We start from the raw sequence: 14,613 nt of genomic DNA, 5'->3' as shown, positions 1-14,613 counted from the left end.
TCCGCGCGTAAGCTCCTTACCAAACTATCATTGTGTGTCTGAGATTGCTAATGTTGACTGAAACAGCCGGTCTGGCCGGCCCAAGTGTGTTTCTTGTGTGCTTTAGTTGGCCAGTGTTCTGCTGGTACATCCCTTAGGAATCAGTGGTCTCTCTTCCAGGAGAAATTGGGAGGGTTTCACTGAGACTCCAGCCCCTGAGCAAACTCATAACTTTTAACTATATCTTCCTCCCTGGGAAAGGGAGAATGTAATACCCTGGACCAGGCGGTAAAGAGGCCCCAGAATATTCCTCCTAAACCTGTGCTCTTGTTTACATAAATCTAGGATCAGGTTTTTATTTGAAATTGGTACCAGAAATGGAAAGTTCAAGCTGAAGGAAGAATTATGGATTTTTATCAGGAAAACGTTCTGAGTTTAAGTCAGAAGGTGGTGCTTTCTGTCAATTAGGTACAATAATGCTGCTTAATTCTCCTGGTTTCCCAGTGTTGTCAAGTGGAGGTACAGGGGGAAATGTGTGGGCAGTGCTCCCCTTGGAGTCCATTCTCTCCTGGAGAGGAGTTCAGCTGTAGGGAAGAAGGGACCAGGACCCTATGTAGGAATTGGAGGTGATACCTTCCCCTCCCAACAGCCCCCTAGACCCCCACACCCCACCCCTCACCCCCCACACCCCCAGCCTTCCCTCCATCTCTATAACAGGAGGCACTGAAGAGGGCCCTGAAATTGATGATCAGGCTGCTTTGAGTGGCCAGGTGAGTCACTGTGGCTTGTGCTTCCTTGCAGCAGCTGGCCTGAGGACACCCCTGGCGGTGCCCGGCCCATACCCCGCACCATTTGGGATGGTGCCCCACGCAGGCATGAATGGTGAGCTGACCAGCCCCAGCGCCGCCTACGCCAGCCTCCACAACATGTCACCGCAGATGAGTGCAGCTGCGGCCGCTGCCGCCGTGGTGGCTTATGGGCGCTCCCCAATGGTGAGGATAGCAGGGACTGAGGAAGGGTGTGGGTGGGGACCTGCGGAGCGCCAGCGGCTGGCAGCCCCCACACCTGCAGACAAAGACCCAGTGTCTTCACTGCTTCTTCTTGTCCACCTTCATCAACGTGCCGCTTCATTAAGTTAAGGCCAAACACTTTTTGTTTTACTGTTTTTGTGGATGAAAAAAGGCAGTGTTTAGGAGCTCCTTCCGTGGTTCAGGGGACATCTGGTTTTCTCCCACCAAGGTAGATTTTTTTTTCCTCTGGAAGGCGATGAAATGACTCAAGTAGCTCACAGAAGCCTTTTCATTCGTTTCTTGACATTTTTTTTTTCTCCTCTTTAATTCTTAGGAAAAAATATTTGAGAAGCCGTTATTTTCTCTTTCCGTGCTTATATTATTCTTTAAACCCAATTGCATGACTTTGGCGTAAGCGGTTATCTCAGCTCAACAGGGAGAAACACAGAGGGACTGAAGTTGTGGGGCAGGGTCTCCTTCTCGTCTGCCTTCTCCCACCCTGTAAATGACTCCTGCTTGACCAGGAAGAGATAGAACTTTGAGTAAAGGAAAAAGTTGACCGTGTGGTCCTTGATTGCATCAGGAAAAGGGACTAAATTATAACTCATAGCAAATGAAAGTCCCCAAATCATTTCTGTTGACTGTTTGAAATATGGCATGTGCATTTCTCTCCTCTCCCTTCTTCATTACCTCCAATAACTGGAGATGATATTAAAGTGCATCGTTTTCCCCTTCCTTTTTACTCCTAGGAAAGGCTGTGTAGTGGAGGGCAAGATCATTTAAAGCAAAGGGGGCAGCCGAGGGACTAGGTGCACAAAAAAGAGAGTCCATGTGTGAATTTCTAAGCATTGACTTAGACCAGTGGCATGAAACTGGAGGTGATTTTGCCTCCTTGGGACATTCGATTGTATCTGGAGACACTTTTGTTCATCAGAACTGGGGGGTTGCTATGGGCACTTAGAGGGTAGAGGCCAGTGATGCTGCTAATTATCCTGCCATTCCAGGCCAGCCCCCAGCCAAGAATTATCTGGCCCAAAACGTCAATAGTGCTGAAGTTGATAGTCACGTTGTCCTGGGCTCAGACAGCGTATGTTCTTTGTACTTGTTTGAACAGGCAGAACATCCTAAGTCCACAGGACGTATTTACCATGGGAAGCTGGTTCTCAATACACAGATGGATCCTGTGCCATCCTACCTCCCAAAAAAGAAGTGTGTCTTGTGGTATTTAGTGAAGGCTGTATTATTTCTTGCATTATAATTTTTCTTTTGGGAAATGTTAACACGTGTCCCTGTTTCTGTTGCTTTGGGGATTTCTGAGTTTCTAGTAAAAAGTTTTTAGTGGTGTCACAAAAGTGCCTACCCTGCATAAACTGAGTCTTATGCCTTATTCTGTTCCCAGGTTGGGTTTGATCCTCCCCCTCACATGCGTGTACCAACGATCCCTCCAAACCTGGCAGGAATCCCCGGGGGGAAGCCGTAAGTACCTCTAACTCTTGGGTTCTGTTTTAAAGGCGGTTATTTAGTCACAGGTATCAGTGCACTAGAATTCCAAAGGGAGCACAGGCTTGGGCGTTTCCAAGGAGATTTCCACTGTCTTTTCCTGAGGAGTGTTAACACTTTCTATAAATAGACACTGGGTAGGTGTCATGCCTCTGTCTTCTCACTGTGGGTGATCTCATGCATTTAGTTATTTCTGGAGAGAAGCTGTTGGAGACAGGGCCAAGGAGGGAGGTGAGAACCAGGGATGGTCGGTCCCCCTTGCTTGACCCTTCCTCAGAAAGCTGCTCTGCCTTGCCCCTGGGTTAGAGGGTGCCTGTTGGAGGTTTCCCACAGAACTGTGTTGTGGGCAGTAAGCTGTCACAGACTTGAAGTCTCAGAAAAATGAAATGTGCTATTTCCTTACCCAGCTCAGTGCTACCTCTTCCTTATTTTGGTGGAAGCAAGAGTTGTGTGAAAGGTGGGGGAGTTCCGCCCCCCACCCCCACCCCCCCGGCACTCCAGTAAAGTTTTGCTGGGTGCCTTCCTCTGGGAGAGCCAGGATTATAAAGTGTAATATGGCATGATGGGAAGCAGTGAGAGGTAGGTTAAAGGGCAAAAGAGCATTCAGAATTTGAAAAGCCCTGTGGGTTATTCTTCCAGGGTCACTGAAAACCACCTGTTTTCCATAATATGTTAGTAATTAGAAATGTGATTTCAAATAATTCCTAAAGTTCTTCATTTTTGTACAAAGCAAGCTTGAAGTACCAGAGTCTGTCTGTCTTCTCAGCAAACACTCTTGTTTCCCTAGGTAGAAGATGGCAGAAAGCTGGTTCCAATTCACTGATTTTTTTTTTTTCCTCCCAAAAGAGGTGCATGTCACAGGCCTTCAGTTTTTTTTGTTTTTGTTTTTGTTTTGCTTATACCCTTCACTTTCAAACGGTTGCATTCAGCTGTTACTTACATGTCTGTTGCATACTGCATTATTTTGAGTGGTCCGTTCGACTACTTGGTCATCCTTGTGTGGTTTTTATTGCAGCCTTGCTTCAGAAGACGGGAATCCTTACTCTATCACCTGCTTTTAGAAGGCAGATTCGCACTGCTCCTCTTTTCCTGCATTTTGATATCTATTTCATGATAATTTGACTCATGATGAACTGAAGCTTTGGTTTGTATTAGGAACTAGTAGAGACGTTAAGAATTTACAGTGACATCTTGGCCCAGGGAAGAGCAGAACTGGGAAGCGGGGCAGTGTTGCAAATACTTTCTTGGCTGGTAGATCTCTTCTGACTGAAAGGCTTCAGTGAACTACTGACCTGTGAACTACTATGTTGTGCTTTCTTAGGAAGGCCTCAGGGTGCCCATCGGTATTTCTTACCTGTGGTTGCTGGCAGAGTAGCTAGCTGTCATGTGTCCTTCTGCCTGGTGAGTGGATAAGGGGCACATGAGTACTGTTGAGCTAAGAGACAGTCATTAATAGTAACTGATAAATCTTCAGAGAAATATTAGGTAACTAAGGCCAAGTTCAACTAACCATTAGGGAAAGCCAGTTTCTGCAGTCAGAGCTGTGGAGGGTGTGCCCAAGACCCCACCCTGGATGTGAGATGTGAGGAAGGAGACTGGAGGTGGGCAGAGCTGACAGCCATAGAGTTGGTCCTGAAGGCTGGTATGAGGGATGGTTAACTCAGACCCAGTTCCTAACAGTTGTGTGTGCAGTTAGACACCAAGTTTATACTTTCAGTGAACATGCTTCTTAGAGCCAAAAGAGTCATGTTCTTGACTTGCCAGCACCTTGGACTCCCCGTGTTCACGGCTCAGACCGCAACAGCGGACTGAGAGGCAAAGCTGTGAGACTCATGTAACAGTGGTTTTCTCCCCTTGATCAAAAAGGGCACTGGTCTGTGGATCAGAGGTGTCACTGCTTTCTAAAACAGTTAAGATATTTTTTGGATTCTCTTTCAAGATTAAGGTATTCTCTTTTAAGATATTATGGGAGGAAGATCAAATTAATTGGTAGCAGAGGGAAAAATGAACTTGCCCACTGTCCAGGATCTGGGCTATGCAGTCTTACTCCATGTATTAATCCATTAATTAGTTTGAGAAGACATACTGTTCTCATCGTTTAGTAAAGTCATACTGCCCGAGGCAGTGCTGTTCAAACCAACTATGATGACAGACCAGTTTTTCCCTGAAATGACAAAGATTGAGACTCCTGTAAAAGATAGATAAAGATGAGTAAGGAGGAAAAGATACAAAATACCAGTCCCAGGGTTTTATTACAAGAGACAGCAGTCGTGAGTTGACTTGAGTTGCTGGGTAAAAGTCTCTGGGAGAGTGGGCACCTCACCAGGGGCAGCAGTGAATGTTTGCCAACCACACTGAGCAGTGCCGTCTGAGGCTCATAAGAGTAATGGTGACAAGCCACCATGTCTAGGGGAGGGTGAACAAAGTGGTAAAAATTTTCCAGTGTCTTTCTCTGAGAAATTCCAATGGAAATAATAATTGGAAAGGGCAAATGGAAGCTCTTTGTAGATGTTTGATGGAGAACTGTGTGTTAGGTACCCAGCAGGCTCCAGGAAAGACAGTGTTGGTCATCCCATCTCTGGGGGTGGCTACTGATGTTGGGTGGACCTTAAAGAAACAGTAAATACTTGAGTTACGTTTGTGACAAGTGCTGAGTGCTGTGAAGGCAGAACAATGGTGATAGACAGACAGGTAAAGAGTGACAGAGTTGGTAACGGCTTCCTTGGGGTAGGGTAGATATGCAGAAAGCTGAAGTTCACTCAAGAGGATAGGGCAGAGCTGGGCAGAGGGGGCTGGGAGGGTGGGCTGTTGCAGGTATAGGGGACAGCAGGCTCCCAGCACAGAGAAGCAGCTTGACAATTCACGGGCAGGTGTGGTACAGCCGGGAGAGTTCATTTAGGGTTGGAGGGACCTTAGAAGTGCCTCTAGTGTGAATGCTCATCTGTGGTTCAAGTTTCCTATAATGGCCTCACCAAGTGTCTGAGCATCTCTGACTGATTCTCTAGTGATATCAGCTCATTTTCCCTGGCCCTTTGAAAACTCTTTGAGCCCTTGAGTTGAACTCTGTCTCCCTGGAGCTTTTACCTGTCAATCCTGTTCTTATCCACTCCCTGGGACCACACAGTGCTCCACTAATCCAGCCTTCTCAAGACAGACAGCTCTTGAGATCTTTGGAGACCACCATCTCTCCACCACGTGTGTCTTCCAGCTGAGTGTGTCTGTAGCTTCAGCCTTGATTTATGGGATATGATTTCAGGTTCCTAGGCCATCTGTCAGTCACTCCACTTCCTTTCCTGTCTTCTACAGATGTCATCCAAATTTGCTGAATAGGCTAGAGGACCCTATTGGGAGCTCACAGCCTGATGATGGGGAGATGGTTTTAATCAAGTAATCACAAAAATAAATGTGTAATTAAATTGAGGTAGCTGTGACCATACCATACCAGTCAGGTATGACCTAAGTCAAATCCCTTATGATTATACAGTGGAGATGACAAATAGTTTCAAGGGATTAGATCTGGTAGATGGAGTGCCTAAAGAACTATGGACAGAGGTTCATGACATTGTACAGAAATCAGTGACCAAAATCATCCGAAAGAAAAAGAAATGCAAGAAGGCAAAGTGGTTGTCTGAGGAGGCTTTACAAATAGCTGAGAAAAGAAGAGATGTGAAAGGCAGGGGAGACAGGGAAAGATATACCAACTGAATGCAGAGTTCCAGAGAGTAGCAGGGAGAGATAAGAAAGGCTTCTTAAAGGAACAGTGCAAAGAAATAGAGGAAAACAATAGAATGGGAAAGGCTAGAGATCTCTTCAAGAAAATTGGAAATATAAAGGGAACATTTCATGCAAAGATGGGCACAGTAAAGGACAGGAATGGCAAGAATCGAACAGAAGCAGAAGAGATTATGAAGAAGTAGGAAGAATACACAGAAAAAAAACTACACAAAAAAGGTCTTAATGACCTGAATAGCCACAATGGTGTGGTCACTTACCTAGAGCCAGATACCCTGGAGTGTGAAGTCAAGTGGGCCTTAGGAAGCATTACTATGAACAAAGCTAGTGAAAGTGATGGAATTCCATCTGAGCTATTTAAAATCCTAAAAGATGATGCTGCGAAAGTGCGGCACTCAATATTTGCTCAGCAAATTTGGAAAACTCAACCATGACCACAGGACTGGAAAAGGTCAGTTTTCATTCCAGTCCCAAAGAAAGACAGTGCCAAAGAATATTCAAACTACCATACAATTATGCTCATTTCATGCTACCAAGGTTATACTCAAAATCCTTCAAGCTAGGCTTCAGCAGTACTTGAATCAAGAACTTCCATTTCTAGTAGCTGAGTTTAAAAAAGTCAGAGGAACCATAGATCAAATTGCCAGTATTCATTGGGTCATAGAAAAAGCAAGGGAATTCCAGAAAAATATCTACTTCTGCTTCATTGAGTACACTAAATCCTTTGACTGTGTGGATCACAACAAACTGGAAAATTCTTAAAGGGATGGGAGTACCAGACTGCTTTACCTATCTCTTGAGAAACCTGTATGCAGGTCAAATAGCAACAGTTAGAAAGTTACATGGAAGAACTGGCTGGTTCAAAATTGGGAAAGGAGTACAACAAGGCTGTATATTGTCATCGTGCTTATTTAACTTCTATGCAGAGTACATCATGCGAAATGTTGGGCAGGATGAATCACAAGCTGGGATCAAGATTGCCGGGAGAAATATCAACAACCTCAGATATGCAGATGATACCACTCTAGTGGCAGAAAGCGAAGAGGAACTAAATTGCCTCTTGCTGAAGTTAAAAGAGGCTTGAAACTCAACATTCAAAAAACTAAGATCAGGGCAGCCAGTCCCGTTACTTCATGACAAATAGAAGGGGAAAAAAGTGGAAACAGTTACAGATTTTATTTTCTTGGGCTCCAAAATCACTGTGGATGGTGACCGCAGCCATGAAATTAAAAGATGCTTGCTCCTTGGAAGGAAAGCTATGACAAACCTAGAGTGCATTTGAAAAAGCAGGGACATCACTTTGCCAACAAAGGTCCATATAGTCAAAACTATAGTTTTTCCAGTAGTCATGTATGAATGTGAGAGTTGGACCATAAAGAAAGCTGAGTGCCAAAGAATTGATACTTTTGGATTGTGGTGCTGGAGAGGACTCTTGAGAGTCATTTGGACTGCAAGGAGATCAAACCAGTCTATCCTAAGGAAATCAACCCTGAATATTCATTGGAAGGACTGATGCTGAAGCTGAAGCTCCAGTACTTTGGCCACCTGGTGCTAAGGGCTGACTCATTGGAAAAGACTCTAATGCTGGGAAAGATGGAATGCAAAAGGAAAAGGGGGTGGCAGAGGATAAGATTAGATAGCATCACCAACTCATTGGACATGAATCTGAGCAAACTCAGGGAGATAGTGAAGGACTGAGGAGCCTGTTGTGCTATAGTCAATAGTCCATGGGGTCTCGAAGAGTCAGACATGACTTAGCAACTGAACAACAATAACAAGAACTGTGATAGAGGAGTATTGTTTTCTGAAACTCTGAAAGCCTGATCCCATTTGGAGGGTTAAGGGAAAATTCTTGAAGAGTTTGAAGGGGAAGGGCAGAAGCCTCTAGGTAGAGAAACCAGCATATGCAAAGGCCCTGTGGCCTTTCATTGTTTCTTATCAAAGAGCATGACATTGCCACTATTCTGTACTTGTTCTGGTGTCAGCGTGATCTAAGATCTCAGTAGCTTTCCCAACCAACCTGGACATTTTTCTCTCTCTCCCACTTCTGACTTCTCTTGACTTCTTTTTGTTGAAGGCATCATCCCATTTCTTACATCTGTACTCAGACTTTAGGTTTGATGCTTTCCATTTTACCCAGTCTTATTATTTTTTAAAATCCTCACCAAGATTGTGGCAAGAGTTTTCTGTAATGAAATATTTATCTGATCTTATCTGTTTCTTGCTCAGAAATCTGCAAAAGGTGCATATAATCTCCTGATGTAATCCCTCTGATAGAGTCACCTCAGCTTGTTTTTCCAGCCTCATGTCCCATATGCATTGCATCTCATGCTCTGGCTGAATGGGATAACCTTGTATTCCGTGAATGGCTCTCCTCCTACTTGGAGCAACTTCCTCTCTAACTTGTCTCTACCTGTTCCTGCAGAAATATTTTCTTTAATTTAAAGACCACTTCAGGCTGCTGCCACCTCCCAGAAGCCTTTGCTGATGCCTGTCCCACATATGATCTCTCTCCACCAGCCCCTTGTAAGTCTTGTGACACTTTCCACACTTTGGCCTTGAATTATAACCATGTGTACAAGTCCTGTCTCTATTTGCTTCTTCCCCACTACAATTAAAGCTTCTGAAGTCCTCTTGTCCCCTTGAGCCTTGATAGCCAGTAAACAAATACTTGCCGCGTTGACAAGGTGGGGGATGAGCCCAGGATTGTGTAAGGCCGTATGATTCATCCTTTTCCAAGGGAGAATGCAGTTTGCATTTTAGAGACATGCAATGCTGATTTATAAGCGGTTGCTCTCACTGTGTTTCCAAATCCTCAAGGCGAAATTTAATTGTTGCGTTTTGTCGACTTAATTTGAACTTACTTTGAGTTTTAGGAAATTTATTCCCTGAACTCTGTGGAGCTCACTGATAAAAAAAGAAACCTAGAAGAAGTTTAGACAGATTGACATCTTTGTTATACTTTGTGCCTCCCTCCTCTCAAGATGTTTTTTTCCTGGCCTAAGGGCACCGCTTTCCTCCCCACAAATACTTGGGGCCAAGGTCTACTTGCCTCATACAGTAACATCTAGAGGTCAGTTGTAACTCACACTAATAATAGTTTGACTCAAGATTCCAGCTAAGTTCCAAGTTCCCTCACCCTGTGTTTTAATGCTAGACGTGTAATTGAGAAATCTTCCACCCACTTGTTTAGTGTTTAAATAAACCTTCTAAACTACCTTTTTGGAGTTGCAGCCTAATGGGAAGAGAAAATCTAAACTACATTTGGGGTAAAATTGCCTCTTAAGAAAATATGTTTTGCAGCATTGAAAAAGGCCATCCAGCTTCTAGCTGAGAAAACGTTTTTGTGGCCAGTCCCCTCTCCCTCCTGTCCATTCCTGATCTTGCTTCTGATCCCTGTGCTGACCATGTCTAGATTCCACACTTGGTTTATTTAGTGGATTTGGAAATCAATTCAGCCCCTGCCCTTTTTTACTTATTATGATATTTGTTTTTTTTTTTTTGTCTATTAAGTGCATAAAGGAACATGCTTATTTTGTGCTATATTGTCACCATGTGTGTTTGAGTTTAACTTCTCTTTTTCTACCTTTGAATGGTCTAGGACTGTGTCCCTAATTTCTTAGGTTTATATTGAAGTGTAAGTCCTTTCCTTTTGATCTGAGTTATGTTTAGCTGCTGGACAATCGTCCCTTCCTTTTCTCTCCCTTTTTACCTCTTCAGAAATGGCTTTCAGCTTACTAGACATAGCTTGTCTTATCTCTTAAGTGAATGCTGCTATTTACCTGCAGTGATTGGTTCCTTTGCTAGGACTTTTAAATGGAGCTTTGAAGTGGCTGTATTTTAAACTTGTCTTTGTCTTACTTTTTGTCCACGTGTCTCTTGGTTTGTATCTTGTCCTGCATAGGAGCCCTGTTGCTGCCCCAGCACATTTACAGTTTGGAAAAATTTAATTGATGGAGAAAGTAGGGCCTTAGAATCATAAATGCAGACTTTGATCAGAGAACTTCTGGTGTATCAGCTAGACCATCTCTTCTTCATTACTTTGTCTAGTAATTTTTTTTATATCTATTTTAAGAAGTTCTGCATTCCCCTTTTTAAAATATGAGGATAGCTGTGTATTCAACTAAATAAGGGGAAAAGTCTCCCATCTTAATAGTTTAATGTCCTCTATTTGTATTTTGTTACTAAAGCCCTCCATTGATGTAGAAATGCTATCTTCAAGTGGGGTGAGGACTGCACCTTGATCTGCATGTTTACTGTTTGGGAGGATGCTCAGAGGCCAAACTGAGAAAATCCTGTGAAAGAAGTAAAGGATTTAACAGATGTTATAAGCTAGGCATGCAGACCCTAAAAAAAAAATTAAAGGTAGAGCTTGTTAGATTGGCAAAGAAAGATTTTTATCATTAGTAGATGAATTATATACCTGAGGACTTCCCCCCCTCTGAATCTTAGAATAATATGGCTCTGATTTTCTTATGAGTCCACATCCCAACAGCCCCAGCCACCACCTTCACTCTACTAGTTCTTGTGGCTGGGAGCATCATCCAAGATCATAACTTAACATTGTTCTCATCTGTCTTAGAATGAGCTAGATGCCACAGCCCTCAGCCCTCAGGGCTCCTTCATGAAGCACGTGGATGATGCCTGGTGTTCTCTTTTTGTGTAAGGAAGGTGTCTCCATCCTGGTGGGCCCCACAATCCCTCTTGAGGCGAGAGTGTCAAAGGTGGTGACTTGGAAGTGAAGTAGAGGTTAGAGCCCCACTTCTGTGATTGGCTGGCCCCTCCTTTGTATGAGCTGAGTTGAACCTGTTATGCATGCTCTCTTGTCCTGCTTTCCCTCCTCTGTAAATAAGAAGGGATGGCGAGCTGTCTCCTGTGACATGGGAACCAAAGGTTGAATCTATATAATGCTTCCTACTTTCCTGCAAGTACTTTCCCACATGACATCATTCCCCCCACACCTCAGCAGTCACATTTACAGGGTATGTTTTGTCACAGCACGCTGTAAAAATAGGGAAATGCAACCCAGATAACTTCTATATGGTCTCCACATCTCACTAGTGACTAAACTGAAACTCTGGCCTGGGTCCCCTCACTTCCTAAGCTTCACCGTATGCTCTTCAGTACCCAGACTCAGGAACCAGCTTGTCACACGTGACCCACGGCAACTTCCGCCACAGCTGATGTCTGAGGGGTCTCTCATCCACCAGGTTCTGCTGATGGGGTGGCCTGTGGATTTCACAGTTACTGTTGTTCTCATTGCCTCTTGTTCTGCTCTTCATCAGCTCTGTATCTCTGGGACTACCTCTCCCCTTTGAGAAACCACCTCCTAGGCACATTTAGTATAAGTTTTATGGGAAAGTTGGCTGGCAGAGCCCAAGTGGACTCCCCACCTTTCTGTAGCTCACTTTCCTTACTGGAGCAGTCTTTCATGCCTCGATTCGTAAGTGATTAGGTAGCAATTAATGAGTTGAGACATTCGGATTCTTCTACTGAGCACCAGCTGTATGCTCGCTGGTGCAGTCATCCCGCCTGTCCCCAGAGGACTCGGGAATGAGACAGATATAACTGTGGGCAGTCGTCCCCAGCATGATACCGATTTATATTGAATCAGGGCACTGGGAAGGGACTCATGGCACCTGGGGAGTCGAGGCAAGCCGCGAGAGTGGGGAGGAGACGTGCACTGAAGGGGAGGCAGTGCTATTCCAAGCAGGAGGGAACAGTTTGTGCACTATGTGGGGATGTGACAGTGTGCGATATTTTAGGGGAATGGCCTGTTGTGCCACACGGCTAGGAATTTAGGCTACAAGATGGTCATATGAACTGAAGCTCATAGGCACTCAATTGTGAAGGCTTGGTGAGCCATAAAAAGTGAGTGAAGGTTTTGATCTGATCAGATTTTTTTTTGATACCTGTTAATACAGCAAGAAATTCTCGCTCAGGAGGGCCAAGTCCACAGGCAGCAGGGTCTTGGCCACAGCCTTCATCGCCAGGGTCCCTGGTTCTTCATTACTGTGTGCTGGACCCTGCCTACTTCCAGCAAGCCCACAACTCTAGCACTGACTACGGAACACAGTGTAGTTTTATGAACAGGGGCCAGTCTGCTAGGGAAACCACCTGCTTCCCGGAAACACGCTGCCATTTCCCAGTTTGCAGCACCTGCAGGGACTCAGGGTGCCTCCATCTCTGCTGTGTGCCCCAGGAGTAAAGAGTCCCTGGTTCCAAAAGAGTTCAGTTTCATTCAGGTTTTAAATCTGTGATGTCCAGTGGGCCTTTTTCTGTTCAGTTCTGCCACCAGATTTCAGAATTAGATCCTGATCTGCAAGTGCTTGATTCAGACAGCCGGGTCTGGGGACTCAGCTCTGAGGCTCTGGGGTGTGGGTAGATGGCCCCTAACCGGGCCCCACCACCCAAGGCTCCTCATTTCCACCCCGCAGTTGGCCACAGTGCTTTCTCCAAACATCCTCCACTCGTCTTTGCCTGTGCTGTCTCCCCACATAGCCTTTTAGGATTTATGGGTATCCTGGTTTTCCTGGCCTCGCCATCACCACAAGCTTTCCTGGCTCCCACCCCACACCTTCCTCCCTTTCCGCATTCCTGGCTGTCACACTTGTCCTCTGGTCAAGATAAGAGCCCTGGATTCAACATCGCCTCACTTTCCTCTTTTTAAGTCATGGGTATTTAGTATCTACGCTGTCATTTCCTGAAGGCCCCTGCAGGTGTCAAGCACAGTGTTAAGTGTTTTGCACTTTTGCAGCTGCTGGCCCTTTTTTTCCTTACTACCATCCCTGAGGCCCTTATGTTTCATTATTATTTCTATCTTGTCGATCAGGAAACAGATACGTAATAGGCTGCAGGTAGTTAAGCCCCTTAGGAAGACCATAGTCTATGAGGCTGTGAACTGGGGCCCCTGAAGCTCATGTCCCTTTAAATCCAGGGTCTGGGCTGTCAACCTGGCTGTGGACCCAGCCTACAGTGGTCAGGAGTCCTCCTCTTCCCTCTTTCTTTCTTTTTAAAGATTTCTTTCTTCGTTTTTGGCTGTGCTGGATCTTCGTTGGTGTGTGTGGGCCTTCTTCAGTTGTGGCGAGTGGGGGCTGCTGTCTAGTTTCCGTGTTCAGGCTTCTCATTGCAGTGGTTTTTCTTGTCACTGAGCACAGCCTCTAGGTGCTCATGCTCAGGTAGTTCAGGCTCACGGGCTTGGTTGTGCTGCGGCACATAGGCTCTTCCTGTGTCCCCTGCATCAGCAGGTGGATTCTTTGCCACTGAGCCACCAGGAAAGCCCCTCCTCTTTTTCTTGAATAAACAAATCCAAGTTATTTTTTTTTAATTTTATTTTTAATTGGAGGATAATTACAATATTGTGTTGGTTTCTGCCACAGGTCCCCTCCCTCTTGAGCCTCCCTCCCATGAATCCAAGCATTAAAAATAGAGGCACATGTATAGGAAAGTACACAAATCACGTGTGTATAGCCCAGTGACTTGCACAAAGAGCACCCAAGAAACCTTATCTATGCCTCTTCCAGTCTCAAGGGGAGCCACCACCCCAACTTCTAATACCAGAGGTAAATCCTGCCTGTGTGTGAACTTCTATAAATGCGGTCATGCCATATGCATTCTTTTGTGGCTGGTCTCTTTCTAAATTCAGGCATGAGAAGTATTTATAAATGTACACTATCTATTTATAAATACCCACTCCTAATTGATCTTACTTTTCCTAGTTTCTCAGTCAGTAAAAGGCAAAGTTTACTTCTGGGACCTTGTCAACATTGTTAGGATGTGCCATTGAAGTGGGCTTTCTCAAAGACACTCATGTTCTTCCTGGAGGTGAATAACAGATTCCAAGCTGTTTCATTTGCTTCCCTGGTTTTCCTTTCCATCTTTCCCTCTGTGAGCCACACCTGCTCTGTGCCTCGTTGGGGTCTGTTCATTTGATTAGGCTCTCCAGCACAGCGGGCAGCACCAGCTTCCTCTGAGGCCCCCTGTGACTGATGTATTAACATCCGTATGGGTTTCCCCTGGGATGGACGAATGTTCACAGCTTCTGGCAGCAGTTCACTGCACTGTGAATCAGTTTTAAAACTGCCTAAGTATGATGATCACAGACCTCCTGTGTGGTTTAAAGAAGAGGACACCTGGGAGAGAGGTGGGTATCTTCCAAAGATAAGCATACAGCTCTCCGTCTGTACTTTGTGCATCTGTTTTAATCTGGAACATTTAACTCTATAATAAGCCGAGTTCCAGGGGAAGCAGATAAAATTTCCTTCCCCTAAAAATCCAGATTACTGGGAGAAATATCAATAACCTCAGATATGCAGATTGGCACCACCCTTATGACAGAAACTGAAGAGGAACTAAAAAGCCTCTTGATGAAAGTGAAAAAGGAGAGTGAAAA

General features: G+C 44.9%; 1 protein-coding gene across 9 annotated transcripts in view; it reads left to right on the top strand.

Moving 5' to 3' along the window:
- TLE1 (TLE family member 1, transcriptional corepressor) overlaps positions 1-14,613 on the top strand; it is a 92,929-nt gene that overhangs the window by 65,276 nt on the left and 13,040 nt on the right. For 5 of the 9 annotated variants that reach the window (XM_027549539.1, XM_027549535.1, XM_027549540.1 and 2 more), the window contains 2 exons: positions 781-971; positions 2,389-2,465. In XM_027549539.1, coding sequence (XP_027405340.1) covers positions 781-971; positions 2,389-2,465 — 268 coding nt within the window. The remainder of the gene's footprint in view (positions 1-780; positions 972-2,388; positions 2,466-14,613) is intronic. The other 4 variants (XM_027549544.1, XM_027549543.1, XM_027549542.1 and 1 more) reach the window with 1 other exon arrangement.

The sequence above is a fragment of the Bos indicus x Bos taurus genome, chromosome 8 (assembly GCF_003369695.1).
Source record: "Bos indicus x Bos taurus breed Angus x Brahman F1 hybrid chromosome 8, Bos_hybrid_MaternalHap_v2.0, whole genome shotgun sequence".
NCBI classification, from domain to species: Eukaryota; Metazoa; Chordata; class Mammalia; order Artiodactyla; family Bovidae; genus Bos; species Bos indicus x Bos taurus.
This window is presented reverse-complemented; position numbering and strand designations above follow the sequence as displayed.